Source organism: Emydura macquarii, unplaced genomic scaffold, assembly GCF_026122565.2.
Source record: "Emydura macquarii macquarii isolate MOO-44397 ecotype Brisbane River unplaced genomic scaffold, CSIRO-AGI_Emac_v2 contig_1253, whole genome shotgun sequence".
In the NCBI taxonomy this organism is placed as follows: Eukaryota; Metazoa; Chordata; order Testudines; family Chelidae; genus Emydura; species Emydura macquarii.
Genome location: NW_027131390.1, coordinates 76,244,288 through 76,268,246, shown reverse-complemented (window position 1 = coordinate 76,268,246; position 23,959 = coordinate 76,244,288). Strand labels below are relative to the sequence as shown.

At 40.6% G+C, this 23,959-nt stretch overlaps 2 protein-coding genes across 6 annotated transcripts; one reads left to right on the top strand and one right to left on the bottom strand.

The window, feature by feature from the left end:
* Positions 1–16,089, top strand: SSB (small RNA binding exonuclease protection factor La). 3 transcript variants are annotated; one of them, XR_010919869.1, is made up of 13 exons: positions 1–139; positions 9,380–9,450; positions 10,946–11,049; positions 11,225–11,399; positions 11,642–11,749; positions 11,851–11,951; positions 12,171–12,242; positions 12,327–12,369; positions 13,253–13,393; positions 14,182–14,368; positions 14,538–14,672; positions 15,398–15,478; positions 15,660–15,714. XR_010919869.1 is itself a non-coding variant. In XM_067549267.1 (12 exons), the coding sequence occupies exons 2-12, from the start codon at positions 9,385–9,387 to the stop codon at positions 15,755–15,757; spliced, it is 1,230 nt and encodes a 409-aa protein (XP_067405368.1). In that variant the 5' UTR covers positions 5–139; positions 9,380–9,384; the 3' UTR covers positions 15,758–16,089. The 3 variants fall into 3 exon arrangements, 2 of the variants coding, with proteins under 2 accessions (XP_067405368.1, XP_067405369.1); XM_067549267.1 differs by lacking the exon at positions 15,398–15,478 and having other exon boundaries at positions 5–139; positions 15,660–16,089; XM_067549268.1 differs by lacking the exons at positions 1–139; positions 15,398–15,478 and having other exon boundaries at positions 9,376–9,450; positions 15,660–16,089.
* METTL5 (methyltransferase 5, N6-adenosine) lies at positions 15,758–22,826 on the bottom strand. Of its 3 annotated transcripts, none has more exons than XM_067549271.1 (8): positions 22,690–22,826; positions 21,499–21,621; positions 20,579–20,693; positions 19,522–19,703; positions 18,844–18,926; positions 18,351–18,402; positions 17,415–17,464; positions 15,758–15,872 (listed from the first exon to the last, which is right to left on the bottom strand). In XM_067549271.1, exons 2-8 carry the CDS (start codon positions 21,605–21,607, stop codon positions 15,819–15,821), a joined length of 645 nt encoding a protein of 214 aa, XP_067405372.1. In that variant the 5' UTR covers positions 21,608–21,621; positions 22,690–22,826; the 3' UTR covers positions 15,758–15,818. The 3 variants fall into 3 exon arrangements, with proteins under 3 accessions (XP_067405372.1, XP_067405371.1, XP_067405370.1); XM_067549270.1 differs by lacking the exon at positions 22,690–22,826 and adding an exon at positions 22,176–22,672; XM_067549269.1 differs by lacking the exon at positions 22,690–22,826 and adding an exon at positions 22,442–22,672.
* Between the last annotated feature and the right edge of the window lie 1,133 nt (positions 22,827–23,959).

Sequence of the window (23,959 nt, the reverse complement as noted above, 5' to 3'; positions counted from 1 at the left end):
GGCATAGCGGCCGCGGGGGGTGCTGGGGTTGCCCGGGGTACAGCCCTCTTCAGCTCCGCGTTTAAAGGCCGAGGGAGCGCCTTCGCGCGCGCGTGGGGCTGCGGAGCGGCGGCGCCAGAGGTTTGAGCGCGTGCGGTAGGTGCTGCTCTCGCTGGGAGCCGCGGCCGGGGCCGGGCCATGCGGCTGCCCCCTTCCCTCGCCGGGGCTGTGTCGCTGTTCCCGCTGCTATGCGAAGCTCGGAGTCTTCTGTTCCCCTCCCGCCACTGCCAGTCCCACGTGCGGAGCCCCCGGGGAAGTGGCCGGTGGCGGTGCGGGCGGCCTGTCGGGCCCTCCCCGTGGCTCTGCCAGTTCGCTGGGCGGCTCGCTCTCCGGCCCGCACGGCGCCCTGAGAAGTGGGAGTGGGCAGCCGGGGGACGGGCTGCTCGGACCTTCACAGCGCGGCGGGGGCGGGCCTGGGCTGCACCCCAGACCTAACTGTGTCCAAAGCTGCTGCCGGCCACCCGGCGCGACCGAGGCGGATAGTCCTGCCTGTGCCCGGAACAAGCGGGAGCGAAAACGTCAGCTCCGCGCAGCGGGTGAAAGGGTGCCGGGCTAACGAGGGCGCGCTCGCGGCTCAAGCGCTGGTGCTGGGTGGGTGGAAGGCCGGGGGGAGGTATTCTTGTAGCGAGCCATGTTTCAGCCTGGCACCGCGGGGGCGGGAGCAGCCCTGCCTGCTGTTAGTGCTGGCCTGGCCAGCGGAGAGCGTTCACTGACTGTGTTGTCTAACACTGAGGACTCAGGATGGGGCCGGACCGCAGACCACGTGGTGGCTGAAACACCAATGGCTGCTTCCGAACAGAAGAATCCCATGCACTGCTGCAGACTGGGCACCCACTGGCTAAGCGGTGGTTCTGCAGAAAAGGACCTAAGGACAAGAAGTGGACAAGAAGCAGGATAAGAGTCAATCATGTGCCCTTGTTGCCAAGAAGGCTAATGGCCTATTGGGCTGCATGAGTAGGCGTATTGCCAATAGATGGAGGAAAGTGATTATTCCCCTCTATTGAGCATTGATAAGGCCACATTTGGAGTATTGTGCCTAGTTGTGGGGCCTCCACTGCAGGAAAGTTGTGGACAAATTGGGGAGAATCTAACTGCGGGCAATGAAAATGATTGGGGGGCTGGAGCACAGGACCTATGAGGAGAGGCAGTGAGGGAGCTGTGCCTGCTTAGTCTGTAGAAGAGAAGAGTGAGGGGGATTTGATTGCGGCCTTCTGCTATCTGAATGGGGTTTCCAGAGAGGATGAAGCTAGGCTGTTTTCAATGGTGATAGATTACAGAACAACAAGCAATGGTCTCAAGTTGCAGTGAGGGAGGTCTAGGTTGGATACTAGGAAGAACTTTTTCACTAGGAGGGTGGTGAAGGACTGGCATTGGTTACCTAGGCAGGTGGTAGAATCTTCATTCTTAGAGGTTTTTAAGGCCAGGTGGTGGCTTGACAAAGCCCTGGCTGGGATGATTTAATTGTGGTTGGTCCTGCTTTGAGCAGGGGGTTGGACTAGATGACCTCCTGAGGTCTCTTCCATCCCAAATCTTCTGTGATTACCTCTGATGGAGCTGTGCTGATCATAGCAAGGGTAGGAAGCTTTAAGGAGCACTAGTTCATACTTGTTTGAACATGATTGTCCTTGTAACATAGACAAACTAAACTCAGTACTCAGATTAATATGCCTGTATCAGTGCTTATAATGTAAATAGGTGTTGTCACAGATATTGCCCACTTTGACTCTTTTTTCCTGATAGTATTTCATATGGCACCCTAGGTATTATCTTTCTTGGACTAATAATGCTACTGGATCTCAAGCTCATGTCCTGAACAACCTGGGAGTAAATTTATTAGCCTGAGCCATTTTGGAAAGCTGTTAATGCTAACACTCTAGCCCTGGTGTATGCTGATTCAGTTTTACAAAGTAAAATTAGACCTCTGTCTAGCCTCTGCCTGCTTAGTAATATTGTTCCAATATGGGTGGGCTAATCTACTCAGGTAAGGGAAACTGTTAGTTGAATCACTTTCATGCCAACAGCTTCATTGGCAGTGTGGGTGGGACCTAAGTTCAACAACTGTAACCAGTCATATTAGCTATAGTGTACCATATAGCCTGTGAGACTTGAGTATACTGCTAGGCTGGGATGAGTGGACAATAAAGAACCTCCAACATCTTGGATAATATAAATCAGGGCTTGTCTAAACTAGAAATCTTTGCTACTTGAACTATAACAGTATATCTTAAAGCAGCCCCTGGCCCCCCCTTTAGTGTGAACACAGGTATACTGGTATAAAAGTGCTCATGCTGGTTTGGGAACTGAAATAAACTGTATAGTACAAGGCACTAAGTAGACCAGCTTTTTCTTATTCCAATCAGCTATCATGTAGCTTTATGCTGTCATGGCTGACCAGAGGATTTTCTCCTCTGATCTGCCTGAACTATTTAGTGACATGACAAGATTGTGTTTGCTATCAGAAGTTTTAGTACAGAGCCATTGGTAGTTGGCCCAGATAAAAGGCCTCATCCTGGTTCTTAATCAGAAACTGGCCAAAAGTGCACATGAAGTCTGCATATTAAATTCTGTATGAAACCTTAATGTTAAATTGCTGCTCATCCACCATTTTCAAGTGTAAACCGCAAAGGTAGTCAAGGAACAGTAACTAACTTTTGATAGTGGTAAAAGCCTTTTGTTTGTCTACAGACTCAAGTTTTATAAAGTGCAGTTTAACGGAAGAGTATGGAATAAACTAAATGGAAGGACGAGTAAAGGCTTGGCTTCTACTTAAAAGTTAGGTCTACATAGCTACATTGGTCACAGCATAGTTATGCTGACCTAATCTGCAGTGTAGATGCTACTATATCAATGGAAGACTGCTTCAGTTGATGTAGCAACCATCATTCCGGGAGGTGATGTTCCTATATCAACAGGAAAATTCCTTCTCTTGGTGTAGATTGCATCTAAGATAAAGGTTATGCTGGCATAGTTATGCCTGTTTAGTCTCGAGATCTCAAATGGAATTGCATCTTTTGAAATCAGCCTGTTCTAACTAACATAGTGGAGTATCTTGTTAGTCTGTGAAAGGAGTAGCATGCAGCCAGTGCAATCTGTGGCCAGGGAAATTATAGCCAAAGAGCTAGAGACGTGGAGGGGGAGAACTGGGCTGTGGTACATGGAGGTGTTGAGGGTTTTTTAAAAACCATGGAAATTAAATATCCCAAAACTTCAACCCAGAGTTAAGATTATCCAGTGCTACTATGCCTTTCCAAAATGTTGCTAACAGCTCTGTTTCCTGTTTTTTGGAGGCTTAAGGTACATGCCATATCCACAACATAACCTTAACTCTGTCCTCTTTGTGTGATGTCTCAGCCACACAAATAACACACACGTTAGTGTGCTACCCTTACAGATTTTCATTTAAGGCCAGAAGGGACCACCATGATCATCTAGGCTGACCTGTGCATTGCAGGCCATAGAATCTAACCCACTCACTCCTGTAGTAAGGCTGTAACCTCTGGCTGAGTTACTGAAGTCCTCAAATCTTTATTTGAAGATTTCAGGTTACAGACAATCCATCCTTTACACTAGCTCAAATCAGCAAATGTCTCGTTTCCCAAGTTACAGAAGACAAAACCACCCAAAACCCCAAGGTCTCTGACAATCTGACCTGTAGGAAAATTCCTTCTTGATGACAAATATGATCAGTTAGACCCTAAGCATGTGTATGAGACCCACCAGCCAGATACTTGGGAAAGAATTCTCTGTAGTAACTCAGAGGCCTCCCCACCTCGTGTCCCATTTCCTGCTGGTGGGGATATTTGCTAATAGCCGTGGTAGAAAGGCCAAATGCTATTGTAGGTAATTTCATCACATCATCCCCTCCATAAACTTACCAAGTTGAGTTTTTTAAAATAAGTTAGGCTTTTTGCCCTCCTATTCCCGTTGGAAGGTTGTTCCTGAACTTCACTCCTCTGATGGTTATAAACCTTCATCTAATTTCAAGCCTAAACTTATTGATGGCCAGTTTCTATCCATTTGTTCTTGTGCCAACATTGGGTCTTAATTTAAATAATTCCTCTCCCTCCCTGGTATTTATCCCTCTGATGTATTTATAGAGAGCAGTCAGATCTTCTCTCATGCTTTATGTTTTAAGCTAAACAAGCCATGCTCCTTAAGTTTCTTCTTATAACAGAGGTCCCCAAACTGTGAGGTATGCCCCTGTGGGGTGTGTGGTGAGGCCTAGGCTAGGCCCCATGGGCAGGGAGGAAGTACCACCCAGCCCTGCTCTGCCGTCTCTGCTCTATTCCTGCCCCCCAGCTGCAGCCTCGGCTGCTGGCTGCGCACCATTTGTGGCATGGACCCAGACCCCATGGCTGCAGCTCCAGCTCTGGCTTCTGGCCCCCAACCACAGTTTTGACCCTGTCACTGGCTACTGATTGTGCCTCCTTTGGCGGGGGGGGGGCCATGATCTGAAAAGTTTGGGGACCCCACTGTCTTATAAGGTAGGTTTTCCATTCATCTGATCAGCCTAGTAGCCCTTCTCTGCGCCTATTCCAGTTTGAATTCACCTTTCTTAAACATGGGAGACCAGAATTGCACATAGTATTCCAGATGAAGTCCCACCAGTCCTTGAGTGATGGTAATAACATTTCCCTATCTCTACTGAATATATCTTGCCTATGTATCCTAGAATTGCATTAGCTTTTCTCATGGCCTCATCACATTAGCAGTTCATACTCCTGTAATTGACCAATACACCCAGGTCTTTCTTCTTTTCTGTTGCTTTCAACTGTTACTTACCAGTTTATAGGAAAAATATTTGTCTTTTGTCCTGAAGTGCATGACTTTGCACTAGTAAGTTTCATCCCATTTCTATAACTTCAGTTTCAAGGCTATCCAAACCTTCTTGTAGGATATTTTGGTCCTCCTCTGCATTAGCAACAAATCCCAACTTTCTGTCATCTGTAAATTTTATTAGCACACTCCTACTTTTTGTGCCAAGGTCATTAATGAAAATGTTCAATAAAATTGGTCCCAAGATTGATGCTTGAAGACCACTGTAATCTCCCTCCGGCCTAACAAGTCACCTTTCAGCATGACCTTCTGTAGTCTCCCCTTTAACCAGTTCCTTATCCACATTTTGATTCTCATATTAATCCCTATCTTCTCCAATTTTACCAATTTCCCATGTGGAACTGTATCAAATGCTTTACTGATGTCCAGGTAGATTGGATTTATTGCATTTTCTTTATGTAGAAAATCTGTTCTCTTTTCAAAAAAAGAAATCATGTTGGTCTGGCATGTCTATCTTTTGTAAAACCATATTGTATTTATCCCAATTACTGTTTACCTCAGTCCTTAACTACTCTCTTTCAGAAACTGTTCTAAGACCTTGCATACAATAGAGGTCAAACTAGTGGGCCTGTAGTTTCCTAGATCACTTCCTCCCCTTTCTTAAATATAGGTACTGTATTTGCAAGTTTCCAGTCATAAGGTTTGATCCCCAAGCTTATAGATTCATTACAGATTCTTGCTATTGGGCTTGTAATTTCATGTGCTAGTTTGTTTGATATTTTTGGATGGAGATTATCTGGACCTCCTGATTTGGTCCCATTAAGATGTTTAAGTTTGATTTCCACTTTAATATCCTTGTTCCCATTCACCACCCTGCCACTGCCCCTGAGCTCCTCATTACCCTTATTAAAAACTGAGGCAAAATTCATTTAGGTGTTGGGCCATACCTAGATTATTATTCTCCACTCCATCCTCAATGCTTAGTGGTTCCACTTGTTCTTTCCTTGTTCTTTTATTTATATGGCTAAAAAAACTTTTACTATTCGTTTTAATTTCCTTTGCAAGGTCCAGCTCTTCTTGGCTTTTGGTAGTTCTCACTTCATCTCTATGCTTTCTGATGTCACGGGTCTTAGTGCACCCTTCTTCCTCCTCCCTGCCCCCCAAATTTAAAAAAACAAAACTCAAATCTTAATCAAAACAAACTCTCCTAAAACAAGGTATATGGAAGAGGGCCTCCATTTTGAAATATGCAAGGGACAACAGAAGAACATTTATTTTAAAATTTGCCACTCCAAAATCCTGGGATCACTGGATCACTTATTAAATTAATACCTTATACAAAGTGTACAGATATTCAGAACTAAAACCTCAACTTCCCAACTCAATCCCTCACGCCCAAGAAAACCTCCTCCATCTGAAAAAGATGGCTAATTTAAAATAATCCTGAGGATTGTCTAAAAATTTCTCCCCATTTGGAGATCACCAAATGTGGGCTGTAGAATACAGGGAAAACTCATAAAGCTGCCACCATCTCCTCTTAATTTCCTTCTAAAAAGCTCCCTCTGCAGAGAAACCATCGAGGCACTCTTGTCTGGTATTGGTTATGTCTGTAATAACTGTGAGCGATAGTGGAATCTGCTTTACAGCCAAGGGCCCCGCTGTAATAATTGGGCCTACGAACTCACCAGAATTGTTAGCTCAATCGTTTAAAAAAAAAAAAAAATTTATCAACTTTAAAATCTATAACAACACATGTTGTTGGGGGAAAAGGTATGAAAAGGCAACAGAGAAACTGAATCAGCCTAAACGGAAAGGCCACGCTGATATTATTCAAGGACTGTGTTGAAATCATGTTTGGTAACAACAGAAGCTGTGGAACTGGAAAATTAAGGAACTGACCGGTGTGTTAGGAGGGGATGGGCTGTTCCACCCATCACTCCCTTAGTGGGCCCTTTTTAAAAAAATTACAAAGATGGAAGGGAAGAACAGATGAGGCTTCTGGAGAAAACTGCACCATCATGGCTCTCTCTCTCCCTCCCCTCCATTTCCTGGGACCTTGAGGACTGTTGTCACTGTGATCCTGAGATGTCCTGATCTGACAAGGCCAGAGAGAGGGACCCAGAAAACATCATTGCCTTTACTGGCTCCAGCTGAATCCACCTGGGATGAAAAGGGATTGGACTTTAACAGCAGCAGCAATGATGACTGCTCCAGGTCATCTTGTCTAACTTCTCTTCCCCAAAAGGACAGTTATTACCTTGTTTGATATTATATAAGAGACTGTCAGACAAGGGGGTTTTCCAACTAAACCCGTCTCCAGCTACAGAGAACAAGAGATGTTGTTAAAGAGAAAATCTTATTTAATGCTTTAAATTTCAAATGCTTTAACTGTACTTTTCTGTATCTTTTATCAAAAAGGTTAAGGATTTTTTTAATCGTGTGTTTGCCATGGTACTAAGCAGGTTGAGGCCACTGTATACCAAACACTGGGCCATGTTTAACACTGTTTAATGTTGGATAGTGACTGGGTTATGTTAACATCATTGGCTCATATGTTCTATCTAATTTAATACAAAACACTTAAATCTGGGCTATTGGTGCAAGCACTTCAGCTAACTGCAACTGTCATATCACCTGGGAAGTGAGATGGTCTAATGTAGCCATTCCTAATGGATAGGGATTTTTAAGACTAGTGCTATGGTATTAGCAAGGTGAAACCGTTTGAAATCCTTAACTTTATCCATATTTGCTTATGCTGTTGAGATAAAGTTACTTCATGTGTATTGCCAGTGTTGAAAGTGTAAAAGTGGAAAATGGGTGTTTGATGCAACAGGCCCTAATCAATAGCTCATGGCTTAGTTCCAGCTTCTATCACTGACTTCTTTTTTAGCAAGTTACTTGGCTTCTTTGCTTCCATTTACTCTTCTGTCAAATGGGCATGCAAGTATTAACCCAATCTTGCATATCTTAATTTTTATAGAGTGCCTTAATATGGTCAGATGCCACTTTATTGAGTTATTCTATGCTATTGTATGGCTGCAAACCACATGGTAAAAAGGTTGAGTCCAGGCAGTTTGGGATAGAAAAGACCAGGAGGCAGCATCTTTATGGCTATACATTTAGGTAACAAGACGACAAACACAGCAGTGAGGATATACTGCTAGCCTCTAGTGGGAGAATCAGAATGTTGTGGGATTAGAATAGACTAAATGGTGATGAGTGGCTTTACCTACTAAAGATATGAAAGTTTGATATAATTTCTATACTATAAATATTGGTGAGGTGTCATTTTATGAGACACATGAATTCAACAGACAAAGGAAAAGTTCAGTTGAAACAGCATTTACAATGGTATGGTAGTTCCTTCAGCTTCATAAAGCAGCCAGAGCCCAAGAATTAGTGATCTTCCTAGGACTCTTCCAACCATCCCACATTTGAGCATTCAGGCTTGTATTTATTACAGCTGGTATCTTGAATGTGCTACACTCCAGTTAGCCTAGTTTGAGTGGGAATGGCCACACTGCAAAACAATACTGGAGCTACAATGATTGAACAGTTGATTTGTGATAATGCCAGTTGTAGTCTACAGCTGCATTCCCAGTTTATTACCAGCTCCAAAATCAGCAGCACTTGAGCTTTCAACTTATAACTGCAGTTTAAAGCACCACTTAACTTGAACTAGAAATTTGTGTGGATGCAAATTGGATTAGGGGCAACATTTGAGTTGTATGTTGAGCTAATACTGCAATGAAGACAAGCCCTCATGGGGAGAACAGACCTCTTTCCACAGGGAGCATCAGGAGAGGCTGGGTCTCTACTGTATGGTGCTCTGTTGCTTCTGCTTTCCTCTTCTTAATAGTATATGACCATCTTCTTTCAAACTGAAGGTTAGGCAAGGTTGGGAATTGTAAATTATTTCATCATATTCCTTAAAAGGTAGTGTAACCCGCAATTGTTTAAGTGGCTTGCCGAGTATGTAGTGAGCAAGACTGGATTTTATTAACGTTTGTGTCAACATGATAGCACCAGATATCCCGAGATGAAGTTTGCTAAACACTAGATGGCTAACTGCCTAAATCACTGTTGTATGCAGTGTAGTTGTAGCCGTATTGGTCCCAGGACATTAGAGAGAAAGGTGGGTGAGGTAATATCTTTTATTGGACCAACTTCTGTTGGTGAGAGAGCCACCAGTTTTTGAGCCACTAGAGCACTTCTTCAGACCTGAAGATAGTACCTCACCCATCTTCTCTCTAAATCACTGTTGGAAAGAAGTGAAATTGCTCTGCCTTTTTTACAGTGGAAAATGCTGCATGTTGAATTGATACTTTAAGTCTCAAACATTTTATTTATCTTGCACGTGGATTAACTCTTAACTAAGATTCTGAGTTCATGTTCTAAGTTGATTGGATATCCTAAATGTATAGATAAAATAAAATTGACAAATTATATGATCTGCTGTTGCCCAAAATTTGGGATTTAATGTATTGAGTTTCTAGACTTGCAAAATTTATGGTGGTACAACCATATTAAGTATTATCAAACTCTGGTTTTTGAATACAGGTAGTGAAAATGGCTGAAAATGGAGAGGGTGAAAATATGTCTAACCTGGAAAACAAAATATGTCAGCAAATTGAGGTACGTTTATTTTAACACTGAATGCTAAATAAATAAATCATTAGATATCTATCTAGGTATTCTAAACAAAAATACTAAACCTAATATTTAAACTAGTCTTCAAAACTGGTTCTAGAAATGCTTGTCATGGTTCCATAATCGTGTTCATTATGTGAATTTACTGTAACAACTTAAAAATATTAGTCACCTTACAAACTGGCAAATGTATGGACTATTCAACAAACCAAAATGTTAACATATCTTATTGCAACTTTGGGAGTCATTCTCCATGCATACAAAGAGAGGCATTTAATGTGTTACAACCTTGCTCAGATTGTGAAGATGGCAGCTTCCTACTTATTACATTTAAGTTCTTCAGTGTCTTGATTTTTATCTGCTGTGGTAGTATCTTATGCTACCCTGCAGTCCTGTTTTATTACTGGAAACAGTCCATTTAAATTACTGACAGAAGAATCAGAATTGGACATAAGGCTACAACTACCTTTATACCCCTCATCACAAGATTTAAAAGTCTAAAAACTAAGTTTGAAAGTAGTAGATATAACAGTAGAAATGGCTGTGTAGTGCTTTCTTAATCCATCTGTGTATTAGTAATATCGAAGTGCTGTGAAATTCAGAGATTAAATGCTGGGGTGGGGAGAGAATTTCCATAACTGAAATGAGAAATCTAAAATGTTAATGTAACAATGGTAGGTTAAGTTCACATAGAAGTATAACTCAACTGATGTTTAACATATGCACAATATAACTGATGCTGGTATAGCGATAAGTAAATATTTCCATGTAGACTCTTGCAGCATAAAATGTTTTACATTTGGATTATCATTTGTAGCAAGAGACTGTCCTTACAAGCAACTCTGCGGGTTAATTCAATTAGGTCAGGCAATCCCATGAAGGAGCGGAACATCCTGTGGATTGTCGAACTGGGTCCAGCTGAAATGGGAATGATAGTAAAACTAGCAAAATAGAACCTCCAAAATAAAAGCTAGTTAGAATCTTCTTGACTGGGATATGAGTGGCCTGTATAGATGAAATATAGCATTTCCTAGTATGATATCATTTGTTTGAATTTTTTAACTAAAATGTAAAGCCATTAGGATACCAATTTTGACTAGTAATCAAATGAAGTTGATCAGGTTGATGTCTAAATGCTATTTGAACAAAAGTCTCCATGTATTTGCTCAGCCAAGGCCATAGATTTTTTTTGTGTGCATCTGCAACTCTTCACTACTGTCCCACTAGACAGGATCACTCTTTATATGGCCAGTTACCTGCAGTTAGGTTTGGAGGATTTTAAGTGGAGAACTTAGAAATTCTGAAGTTTAAAGATATCTTTAACTCAATTATGTAGATAACTTCTCTGAGACTGGTGTAAGGGGGCATGCCAAGCTTCTATTGGCTAATTCATTACTAGTCAGGTCTCCATCAAATTCTCTAACAGAAATAAAGCTACTTTAGGCTTCAACACTCTAAGACCAATCTCTTTATTTTGCAGTACTATTTTGGTGATCACAATCTACCAAGAGACAAGTTCCTAAAAGAGCAGGTCAAACTGGATGATGGTTGGGTGCCTTTAGAAATAATGATCAAATTCAACAGGTAAAATAAAGTGCAAGTAACCTTTGGATGGCTGGGTGCCTTCCAAATAACCATACTGTCTGAATTAGGGGTCATATGTCCTCAGTCTGCATGTACAACTCAAGTCGTCATTGATGAGTAATGCTGGGGATGGAGGACGTGGACCTGTTTGACATACTGTGTTCTTTCTCCATAGGTTAAGTAGTCTCTCAAAAGACTTCACTGTTATTATAGAAGCACTGAGAAAATCTAAAGCTGGGCTTATGGAAATAAGTGAAGACAAAACTAAAATCAGAAGATCTCCAAGCAAACCCCTCCCTGAAGTGAATGACCAGTATAAAAATGCAATTAAAAACAGATCTGTATATATTGTAAGTTTTCATACACCATTGCCTAACTTTCAGTTTATTACTTAAAAGGCTTCATCCCAAATGAAATCCTGATTCTATTGCTTCATTTTATTTTAATATAAAATGAGGAATGGCATAAGTTTTAAGTAACTCGCTTGTACTTTTCAGTCACCCTATAAGCGTGTAATGACACTTTCTTTAGTTGAATGGAAATGTCATAGGTTCTGTTTCATGTAATTATGTGAAGTTCAATTTATTTGCAGAAAGGCTTTCCAACAGATGCAACACTTGATGATATTAAAGAATGGTTAGAAGGTAAAGGATCAGTAGAAAACATTCAAATGAGGAGAACTCTGAGTAAAACATTCAAGGTAAGTGTTTATCACAATAACTGATGCTTTGCTAGCTATGAAAAACTGAGTCTGCTAGAGGACATTCCATTATCTATTTAATTCTTAATATTCCCCAATAGGGATCAATTTTTGCAGTATTTGATAGTATTGAATCTGCTAAGAAGTTCACAGAGATACCAAACCAAAAGTACAAAGACACGGAGCTGATTGTGCTTTTCAAGTAAGTTAACTTCACTTATGTTTGAACTAATGTCTGTGTTACCATATAGATCTCCAATACTGCTTGATTTGTACAGGCTTTGCTGTTCCTTTGGAACAGTCTCTAATTATAAAGGTGCTCTAGATCTAGAAATTTCTTTGACTACTGCCATCTTCTCTTTTAATAAAATTGAGACTTTTTTTATAGGCTGCATTAACTTAGTTTATACCTCTATTGAAGGGAGGACTACTTCGCAAAGAAGAACGAAGAGCGGAAACAAAACAAAGTAGAGGCTAAAGCAAAGGCAAAACAGTAAGCTAGACTCTTGTTTAATAAATGAAGCATCTTAACTTCAGTTAATTACATTCTAACCAACTCTGCTCTGAACTCTTACAGGGAGAAAGAAGAAAAACAGAAGCAAGCAGAAGATGCTGAAATGGTATGTACCGCTTGAATGGTCTGGAAGGGTAGAATAAACAAGGTTACACTGAATCTATACCTTGTCTCTAGGTAATTGACAAATGTGTTTCAATACTGTATGCTTTCATATCCCTGATAAGTACTAAACCTATTTCTGCCACTACTTTGGTTTTTATAGTAACCCTGTGTTTTAACAGGGGGTGCCAAACATTACTCAAAATGCAAACATTCAGCTTGGAGCACTACTTTACTTTGCTTCCATAATCAAATCTGACCTCCTGCCCAGAAGGAATTTTTTTCTTGAAGTCTCAAGACCTCATTTTGTCAACTTATTGCAAAGTGTTAATTTGCTTTCTACTGTGTAGAACAAATGTCGCTGTACATGATTCAACAACTAGCATTGAATGGTTCGGCATGTTTAAGTATGCCCAGGGAATATCAAATATATGAAGACACAAGATGCTTTGGATGAGGTTGGCAGGACATGAGCACTTCTAGTGGTACTGAAGATCTAAGGAGGATTCCACTATTGCATAGATTAAAAAACTGGGATCACAGCCCCCAAGGGTAGTGGCACATGAGTGTCCAGGGGATGACTATCCTCTCTTACAGAAAGGCAGGAAAAAAGGGTTCCAAAACTTTGTGATCCTGTCAGTCTGGAAAAGGTTGAAAAAAGCAATGCCATGCAAGACTTCGGAAAACCTTTGTGCTCAGAGGTGTTCTGAGTTAAAAGTATGAGACATTTGGCCTACTGGCAATACAGCTGGTCTTTGCCACTTAATCTCTTATCAGATGCTGCAATCTCTTTAATACCGTCTCCTTGATGTTCTCTGAAACGCTGCATTTCCGTGCAAATCTCAAATTCTAGCTGCCTTTTTTAAAAAAAGTTCCCTTGTATTTAGAAATCACTGGATGAAAAGACAGGATGCTTGCTGAAATTCTCTGGTGACCTAGAAGATCAGACTTGCAGAGAAGATCTTCATGTGGTTTTCTCCGGCCATGGAGAAATTAAATGGATAGACTTTGTCAGAGGTGCAAAGGAGGTCAGTATGCTCTCAGATGAGATGTTACTTTTGTCTTATGTGAAACTTGTCTATCTGAATGCCTCTTAAGTGCCTGATGGTTACCTCAGCCTTCCATTTGTGACATAAGCACTGTCATTCTGCATTCTTTAAGAGATAAGTTAGTTAATTCCTTCAGCTTTCTAGAATAACTACTATTAGAAGGGGTCTGAGTAAAAGGTAGAGGCATGGATGTGACTCTTCTCTTGTGGAGTTACACTTAGACTATGGCTAAAGTAAGGACATGCTAACCTAGAGCCACAGAGGACTGCACGCATAAAAACTTTGCATAAAAAATTAAGGCTACGCTAAAACTCTCAATTAAATTAAACCCAGTTATTAAATACAACATCACTCAGTGTGGGGAGAGTAGAGAGAATTATGCAGAGCAAACCTTGGCCTGTTTCTTATTCAACCATCTATGTGCATAACTAAGCATGTTGCTGTCCATGTGAAGTGCACATGCAGTTATCTAAGGGCTTTTAAAATCTGGTGGCTGGTATTTTTAGGGTCAAGTGTTAACAAACTGACGTGAATTGTGGGGCAGTTAATGCTTGCAAGTCTGAAACCGATGAGAAGTACTAAACGTGTTAATATGCAGGTTATCTTCATAACCATATGGGCTAGAAATTTATTCTAAATGAGCTTGCATACTGCAACATTTGAGTCGGGCAGGAGACCCAGGGTGCCTGACACTCCTGCTGCAGTCAGATTAATGCTTCTGCCCTGACAGTACTTCATAATGCAGACAGTACTTGTTTCTGTCTTAGGGAATTATCCTATTTAAGGATAATGCAAAAGAAGCACTGGATAAAGCCAAAGAAGCAAATAATGGAAACTTACAGTTGCGCAACAAAGATGTCCTATGGGAGGTGCTGGAAGGAGATGCAGAGAAAGAAGCATTGAAAAAAATCATGGAGGGTCAGCAAGAATCATTAAACAAATGGAAAGCAAAAGGTGACTCTTTCCCTGATTAATTTGAATACCACTTAGATAACTTGCATGGAAGTTCTATTACATTAAAGTGAACTTGTCAGATGGTGCATGCACAGTTATGATTTCAGTTCAGTAAATGACAAACACATGGTTCTTCAAAGGTCCTGAACGATCTTGTATATCCTGACAGGTCGCAAATTTAAAGGTAAAGGAAGAGGTGGCAAAGTACCCCAGGGCTCACAGAACAAAGGGAAAGTACAGTTCCAGGGCAAGAAAATAAAATTTGAGAGTGAGGATGAAGAGGGTGAAGAGAACACTAAAACAGGTAAGCCATTTTGTGCATGAGAGTAGTTCACATGCTGCTGGGAAAAATCCCTTTGAAGCAATGTCGGTGTATAGAGAGAAGACTGAACAAATAGTTATGTTTCTTATATTCTCTAGAAACTGGTCAAATTGATTTATAAATGAAAAGCCAGGACCCTGTTCTAGGAGGGAACAAAAACTTTAATAGCAGATGGACAGATAGTCATGTTATCAGGGACACTTTTATAACTAATGCCTTTGAGGAGGCCTGTCAAATGAAGGAATAAACTGGTGTAAAGACTGACCTATTCCTCTGCAGAGTTGAATATTTACAGGGCAATACAAAATCTTTCATTAAAGGGATACTGGCTGTTATTAGTCCTAAACTTGCTAGGCTCTACACAGCTATTACAATAAATAAAATTTTCCAAGTAAATGAATGCCCTTACCTCCGTATAGTAGGAGAAAACATTGGTCTGTAAGACATGGCCCAGAGCAGTAGTTCTTAACTCATGTAGTGGGCTGTCTTCCCTTCCAATAGAGATCCCTTCCAAATCTCTAAATGGAAAAATATAGTATATTCCATTGCTCTTTGCAGTGTTGTGGTAGCTGAGCTGGTCCCAGGATACTAGAGACTAGGTGGATGAGGTAATATCTTTTATTGGACCAACTTCTATTCATCCAGTAAAAGATATTACCTCACCCACATTGTAAATCTAAATGACCAATACTATTACTGTTTTTCAGAATAGAAAAATTCTGGGTGCTCGTGTTGGGTTAACTCCCCCTGCTATGTGATCCAAAGCCTCTGGAAACAAGTCATGAATGGTATAAATGATTCATCATTGTTACAAAGCAGCTATGAATCACCTGGAATTATTCCATAGGCAATCTGTTCATATGCAGCAGCCTGAAAGATCGTATGTCTTGAGCTGGATAGAAATAGTCTTGAAAGTAATATCAAACTTTCACTAGTCACATAAGGGTCTAACTATATTAACTCTTACAGGGCCAGCAAGTCCCAAGAAAAGGCCACTAGAAGAGACTGAAAAAGACGAACCAGCATCAAAACAGCTGAAAACAGAAAATGGAGCTGGAGATCAGTAATCATGTTTAAAAAAGCACTGAGTTTTTATTAATCCATTTTAAATAGGTTTTAAGCCATTCCTCAGTTTGGAAGTTTTTCAAAGGAAAATCTTATTAAATCCACTTCAATATCCACCTGTAATGAGAGGAAAACTTTTTTATTTTGTGAAACTTGTTTTTTCCCAGATGCATGCTTTACCTTAACATGCCAACTTGGATTTTTTTTATATTTATAGTTTTGTTTATACTGTCAGATCCTCTCAGTATTTCTGGCATTTTGAGTCAAATGTATCAGACTCTAATTTTGAAGTTGTATGAAAAACACCAATAAAATTCCACATTTAAAAATCATGGACAGTTGAATACTAGGGTCAAACTTCTGACTTCTACTAGTGGACAGAATGCTGTGTATGTCAAAGAACTGAGATGTGCACACTATTTGGTCTATAGATGTGCTAATCAGGTAATAGTTTGACTTAGTGACTAAGGCTAGCTTGACTGGAATAGAACTCTTGTAGTCCCTCACTGTGGAGAAGAGAATAACTAGACATGCAACTCCAAGTAGTGTATACACAATCAAAACTGCCACTACTGATGCTACAGTTTTTGGTGTCTGACTCTGGCTTCATGGTACACCTACTCTCCTCCACGCCTTGCAGCTTACTTCCAGTTAACAGCTGAACTCTGCCCTCTTTCCGATCAGACTCTTATCCAGTTCCTACATTCTGTGTGACTACTGTGACCTCCCCTTTTACTTTCCTGGTATCCACCTTGCTCCCCTTGGATCCATTCTAAATGAAGCTTGTTCTGACCAGGTGGTCATCTCCGCTCCTTTAAATGGGGGAGGGAAAAACAAACCAACCACCCCACCCAACACTATGTGAAATACTAAGTTTTGGTCTTTACCATTCATAACTTAGCCCCTTCCTCTCATATCTTACCCACCTATTGCTGCTTCTGTTGCTGCCTACTCTCTGCATAACTTAGCTGCCTTTTCCCACGAACACTTGATTGCTTTTGTCCATGCTGCCCTTTATGCACAGTACACCCTCAGACTAGTCCAAAGCCATGACTCTTCCTTTAAGGGCAAAATCCTGGCCCCTTTTGAAGACAAATGGAGTTCTGCCATTTCATTTAATGGGGGCAGGATTTCACCTGTAGTCTACTGTAGGTGGGAGCAAATAGAGTTTAGATTCTAACTTATTTGATACATGTAAACATGATCTGATATCCTCCACTCTTGGTCTATCTTGCACACACATGCTAAGTCTTAATTAGATGAATTCAGGGCCTTATTGTGTGGTAGGCATAGACAAGATCTGAGCCTAAATGCTATACAATACAAATAATCTTATAACAGAATTCTTTATCCTAGAGGCACTAACTACAGTGGTAGAAACTCATCTAAAAGATTGGTAGAGACAACTTAACTTTTCTGAAATGTTTCTACTCCAACTTCAGTAGCAAAGCATGACAGTCAAACCAAATGTGCAAATGAGTTTGGTAACATTGAGTCTCACATGCAGCTCTTCCAGCCTTGTAGAGTGCCCAGCACACTATTAGGCACTACTGCAATGCAAATTAAACTAAAATCAGGCTCCATCTTAATTCTTAGCCAATTATCTCTACACTTCAGATGCAGTTTCATAATTTAATATGGGATTAGGAAAATACTTACAGATTTCTTCTTATGAAATTTGTATGATGCTGGTAAATCGTATCTAAGTTCTGCAAAAAGCACAGAAAACACTCTAAAATCACTTAATTGCTCAGTGCTAATAAGACAAACTACTATGTTCCTTGATCACTCTTTTGTTGCCAGCAACTTGCCTAAAACAATTTGGCTTTTCATTTATTCAGTCTCCTGCCTCTTCTTAAGCTCTTGCCTGATTAGTGAATGAACATTAATATCAGAACAGGCATTGTTTCATATTAGCAAGTTTGTTTTTAAAAGGAAATTACTACTAGATAACTATCATAAAATAAGTGTGACAAGGAAGGAACTCAACATTCTGCTGCATAAATATTGCATTGTCTGTTTCCCTACATACTTCACCCTACACCTTTAAAGTAGGACACAAGCCATCAAAATTTGGAGATCAGAAAAGTTGTCAGTTCAAATTGAGGACTATAGGAATGAAGGAGCAGTAAGGTAAAATGAGCTGCCAATGCTTTGAGAAGGAGGGGTCTGCCACCTCTGAAGAGACACTACTACTCCTATTTCAATACTAAACCTTGTCTAGTTAAGACAGAATTAATGTAACTTTCAAGAATTTAAAGCAAATATTCTGGATATAATCCATCTACTTTCTGATCAACTGAGCTTTTAAAGTAGGACCTTTCACCATGAGAGGTGTTTGTCCTGGGGGCAGAAGAACCTACAAAACTTCCTATTTCATTAGGTTAGACCTCTTCATCACTTTCTCCTTGTAGTTTAGGTGGGAAGATAAAACAATCTACTGATCAGTCAATTTTTCATCCCAATAGATCATATTTTTAAACTAGAGTTTAAATTGCTCCTCATATGCTATAGCTGAATAGCAGATGGTCCTGGAGGCTATTACCCACTAAAAGTGTGGTTTTTTTTTTAAACATTTGTGTACAAAATTCTTACCTGCTATAACTTCCATCTTCACTTTCCATTCATCTGCTTTCTTTTGAATATGCTGAACATAAGAAAATAGTCCATGAACTTAGTTCCACTTAGTTTATGGCATTTTGAGAAACCGTAACTAATATTCAGGGCAAGATATTTTATACTTGAGTTTTGAGTTGAAGTATTAATCAGTCTGACAGCTACATTCTTCTGCTTCAAGGCTAGTGTTCTACCCTAAGTCATTCCCAGTAATTACTAAGGCTCCAAAGACAACTCAAACCAGAGGGTTTTTTTAAAAGGGGGTGTGTGGGTGTGTGTCTATATATATATATATCCCACTCAAGTATTAAGCACTATGCATTAAGTATCTTAGTTTTTTAACACACAAGGCATGGGCATTCATTTTGGTTACTGAATCCATACTTGTTCTTATGAAGTAGTGGAAGACTGGGAAGATTAGAGTACCACTTACATCTGCTTAGTGCTTAACCTGCTGAAGTGAAGGACTTACGTGCCGTGTAGAAGTTTTGTGTAGGGAATAAACAGCTGTTTGTGCCATTTGCAAAGCTACCTTCAAAAAAGCCATATCCATTCCTGTAAGAAGATAACCTAAATTGCAGTTAAGCCTTATTTGTTTGCATTTATTAAATGCAGTATCTTTAATTTCATGCTTAAGTGTTATTTTCTATAAAGGGAAAGGATAGCATAATTTTAAACCTAATAATTGCAGTTATGTTTGCTAGCCTGTAGACTTTGAAAAACAGTGGTGAGTACATTAAGGCCCAGAAGAGAAGGGTGTATATTTCTATATTTTTCATACATGTGGTGTCTAGAATAGATGTAGATAAGTTTAATTGTTTAATAGTAAAGTTAGTAAAGTTAAAAAATAGTAAAGTTTAATAGCAATATACAAAAGAACTACTAGTTCAACGAGCTGTTAAAGGCCAATCGGCTTAAAACAAACTAAATCCTTGAAATGATTCAGCTTGACCAACGACTTTACGTGTGGCTATGTGACTACATAATAAAATGGGCAAAAGAGTTAAGTATATTTCTTTAAGAGATCCCATCTGGAATAGCAAAGGTTTTGCCACTTGAACACTTGTTAGCAGATAAATATTTCCTTATATAATATTCCTACTAATTTTTAAGAATGAAATATTAGAAATTGCTTTTTAGAATTACCAACCTTTATTATGCTTGGTCCCAAAAGGAGGATTCATAATTACTGTGTCAAAAGTTTTTGACATTCTGTCTGCGAAAGAGCATATATTGCACTGAATCATATCAACGTTTGTGAGCTCAAACTCTTCAGCATTTCTACTAAATATTTCCAGGGCATCTGCATCTATGTCAAACCCTACACACAACCTGGAAAATGGAAAACAATAATCAACAAACTGAAGTATTTTTACTTTTAAAAGATGATGGGGAATATATATTTCTTTTCAAAATGCACATGTTCTAAACACAGACATGTTTGTTCCTACTATAAAGTTCTGAGAGAGATACCTGAAGCAGAACATGCTCTTAGCTTCAGTATGAGTTTAGAACAGTAATATACGTTGTAAGCACATTACAAATAAAGGAAAGGGAGTGATGAAGCTTTTTATTATTGTCAATCTTTTTGAACAGGACAGAAACCTAATGTGTTTGTAACAAGATATGAACAATAGTTTAGAGACAAACATTTCCTAAATTATGAACAAGTTTCCATTATACCAGCGGTACTTGGAAGAGGCTGGGTGGTACGCGAATCTGCTGCCGGAAGTGCCCACCCACCCACCGTGCTGCTGAAAAGGGGCAAACGGCGGAAGGGTTTCGATGGAGGGCATTGTTCCCCCCATGCCATGCACCGCCGCCAAAAGTCCCCCCCCCCCCCCCCCACCGCAAAACCCCACTGCTGCTGAAAGTCCCCCCCCCCCTTTTTTCCCTGAGTGGTACTCGGGTCAGGTACAGTCAGGTGAAGTACTGTACCTGACCTGAGTGGTACTCGGGGGGGGAAAAAAAGGTTGAGAACCGCTGCATTATATAATTCTCTATTTTAAATACAAAGCAATTGCCCCTATGTATTACTTGTCATTAGTTGTATATTCATACAGAGACTAGATCTACTAAAATGCCTGGTTATGCACCATTTTTAGTTACCTAAAGTAAGTGCAGCCCAACACTGGTCATGTTCTAATCTGCTCTCATTTAGTTCTATACAGGGAAAGAAACAGAGAACCAAAGTGTTAAACACCTACCCTGCTCCTAACATTACACTTCCGATGCTGAGTACACCACAACCACATCCTAGATCTGCAACCACTTTGTTTTCAATATCATCAAAAGTGTTGTGAATTGTATAAAGCATACATGCTGAAAAATAAGAGATAAGATAAGAACAAATATGTAGGTGACAAGTCAACATTATTTTCTTCTGCCTTTCAGAAAGCTTTGAACCAGATTCAAAATTAAGCAGGGAGACACAGGCTTTGTGAGAGATCACACAGGAACAAACCTATACACAAACACAGCGAGCCCAGTAAAATATACATCCTTGTATGGAAATAAATTTAAAAATAAATAATCCAGCTCATTGCTCTTATATCAGTTTTATATACACACCTGTATATTTATTGTAATTATGGAAGGTGCACACATGGAATTTTGTTTGTGTTGGTCCTACAGTGCAACTGGTATTTTATAATTACTCAGATTGAAAGATCAATATGAAAACTAAGACAGAGCAGTGTTTGTGTTCTTAGTACCTGACACAAATAGTTTTACTTCCTTATCAGTACAAATTAGAAAGTTGTCTGCAACCCCCATCCTTAACTTTACAATTTATTTTAGATTTGTTAATTATTTGAAATGTTAGAGACATTTAATAAAACAGACATTTTCAACAAAACATTACAGTTTTTCTTTAAGCTATCTCTGGCAAACAACCAAAATGTACCCCTGCTGTGCATAGCATCTGAACCGTTACTGGCAATAATGCAAAAGCCTCTAAGGGTTCATTACTCTCTCAGGACAAACACACACACATAAAAAACTAAAAAACATTTAGCAGGGGTGGTGTGGGTGTGTGGTTTTTTTTTAAAATACAGTTTTCAAGTACTGGTACAGTGTTGGCAACAGATGAGTGAAAATCTACAACAATTTTATGTTTAATATCTACCTGCAATGTGTGGTCTTGTTGGATACTGTTCAAGAAGTAATTTTGGATGCTCAAAATCATCAACTTGCTGAAGACAGCTTTCTAGTTCCTTCAGTTTTAACTTCTTCATGTTTGTTTTTCCAGCTAAAAAAAATGTATAAATCAGGCATAAGTTTGCACTATTAAAATTGTTCTTATAGTTATATATAAAGAATTTTTAAAAACTAAATTAAAAAAATCCTACACTTAAAAATAACACACCCTGCTTCTCTGACTTTTCTATTTATATAGCATATCAAGTGTGGCTTAGGAGGTCATATAGTTGGCAAAACCTACCCCCCCTCACCACCTTCCTGCATGGGTAATAAGCATCCTCAAATATTTACTTAAACAGCAGATGTTCACTGCCTGGGGGCATAGACCCCATAGCTAATGCTATATCTGCAAATCTAGTTGAAAAAGTCATGAAAATATGATGTATCTGCAAGTTGACTCCCCTTTCCATCACTTAGCAATTTATCCCTGAACTAAAATTCAGTGCTGTCAGCATTCATTAGTGCTAGTAATAATATATAAATCCTAGTTCTAGTTATAATAAAATAGTTATAATATATAAATACTAATTCTTATTATAATAAAATTGAGCTTAAAGTTTTTAAATTTGGGCTTGATCTGAAGCCAGTCTTCTGCTTCCTCACCTGTCTGAGAAGCCAGAAAAATGAACCCTCGCCTTCGGGGGCCCTAGTGTCTCCCTGCACCGTGGGAACCCCAAAACTGAACTTTCCACGCACACATCACCCACTTATGGGACCACTGAGCCAGAAACCGCCCCCGACCCCCCGCGGGCCACTGGAGCAAATCTGCATTCCCAAGCCCATCGCCACCCTGTTGGGGCCACTGAAGGGCATAGCCCCACCACAGCAGCTCGCCCCTCCACACGCCGCCACCCATCAGCAGCGCTCACTAGCCACTGAGGTGGATCCATCGCCTGCCGCCTGGGGCCACTGCCTCAACCCCTTCCCCATGCACAGACCAAGGCCCCTCGCCGCCCCGTAGCGAGGGGAGCATCACAGCTGGGCTGCTTGTTTCCATGGCTGCAAAGCATGCGGCGCAGGAGCTGCCTCCTGCGTCTCCGCACAGCGGCTACCCAGCACGGTGCCGTCCCCCTCGGAGACCGCCGCGCAGCTCCCCCCGATCGTCCCCACCACTCACCTCTGCGCGCGCGCAGCGCACCGGCCTGGCTCCAGAGTGCAGCAGTTTAAACCTTCCCCCAGGCACACCAGGAACTGAGACGGGCACTGTCAGTTCCGGCCTAGTCCCACCCAGGTCCTAGCTGCGTTGTACCCTTCCCAAGGCAGGGCACCTTTTCCTTCCTGCCTTCGGGTATGCCGAGTTGTTGTAGCCATGTTGGACTCAGGGTGTAAGCGAAACCAGGTGGGTGAGCTAATATCTTTTATTGCGTCCACTTTTAGCTCCAGAGACAAGCTTTTGAGTCCTTGGAATATGTGTTAAGTACTTATGCTAACCAGTCTGTTCCACCTGTATTTAGTGAGGGCATGTCTGCACTACAGACTTAAGTTTACTTAAGTGAAGTTGACATACAGCCACTGCAGTAATTCAATTGGCTGGTGATGTCCACACCTCCCTCATTCTGCCTGTCCACACCAGGAGCGCTTGCACTGATTGAAGTGAGGCATTCTGAGGCAGTGACAGCCGTGTAGGGCTCACAGTTGGAGTCCCCCACCTACCCCAGGGTAATAGTCCAAGTGGTGACCCTGGCACAGGGTTCAATTCCAAAGCAGGGAGCCTACCAGCCTTTCTTGTCAATTTCATGGCTCCAGTTGTGAGCCTGAGTGACAATGGCTACACAGACACTGCATTGCCTTGCCCTAACTACAAGGACAAGCATTTCGCCTCTCATGGAGGTGGAGTTATGTCAGTTTAACAGGCCACTAACTTTGGAGGAAGCAGCATTCTAGTGTAGACATTGACATAGTTAGGTCGACATAAGCTGTCAATAACACTGGAGCGTAGACCAGGTCTGGCACTCTGAGTACATTTCCCAGACCTGAAGAAGAGCTCTGTGTAAGCACAAAAGCTTGTCTCTCTCACCACACCAACACACGTTGGCACAATAAAATATATTACCTCACCCACCTTGCCTTCCCTGCTTTGTTCCTTCTAGACACAGCAGTAAGAAACAGAAGAGATCACCATGTGAGCCTTTTGGCTGGCAAAGTCGAGAGGAACACTTTCCTTATGTTCTAGTTTGTCCTCTCTCTGCTGAATTGAAATTGGGCTTTATGAAGGACACCAGTCTCTCTGGATACACATACAAAAAAGCAGAGACTGTCAACAATTGAGTATATATTCTTGCAAATGTATATTCATGGGAGCTAAATACATGAAGATCCTACTTTTTTCATTATTTTTCCAGCAAAATGGAAATGTTAAATATTTTGCAAAACACTTGCAGGTATAG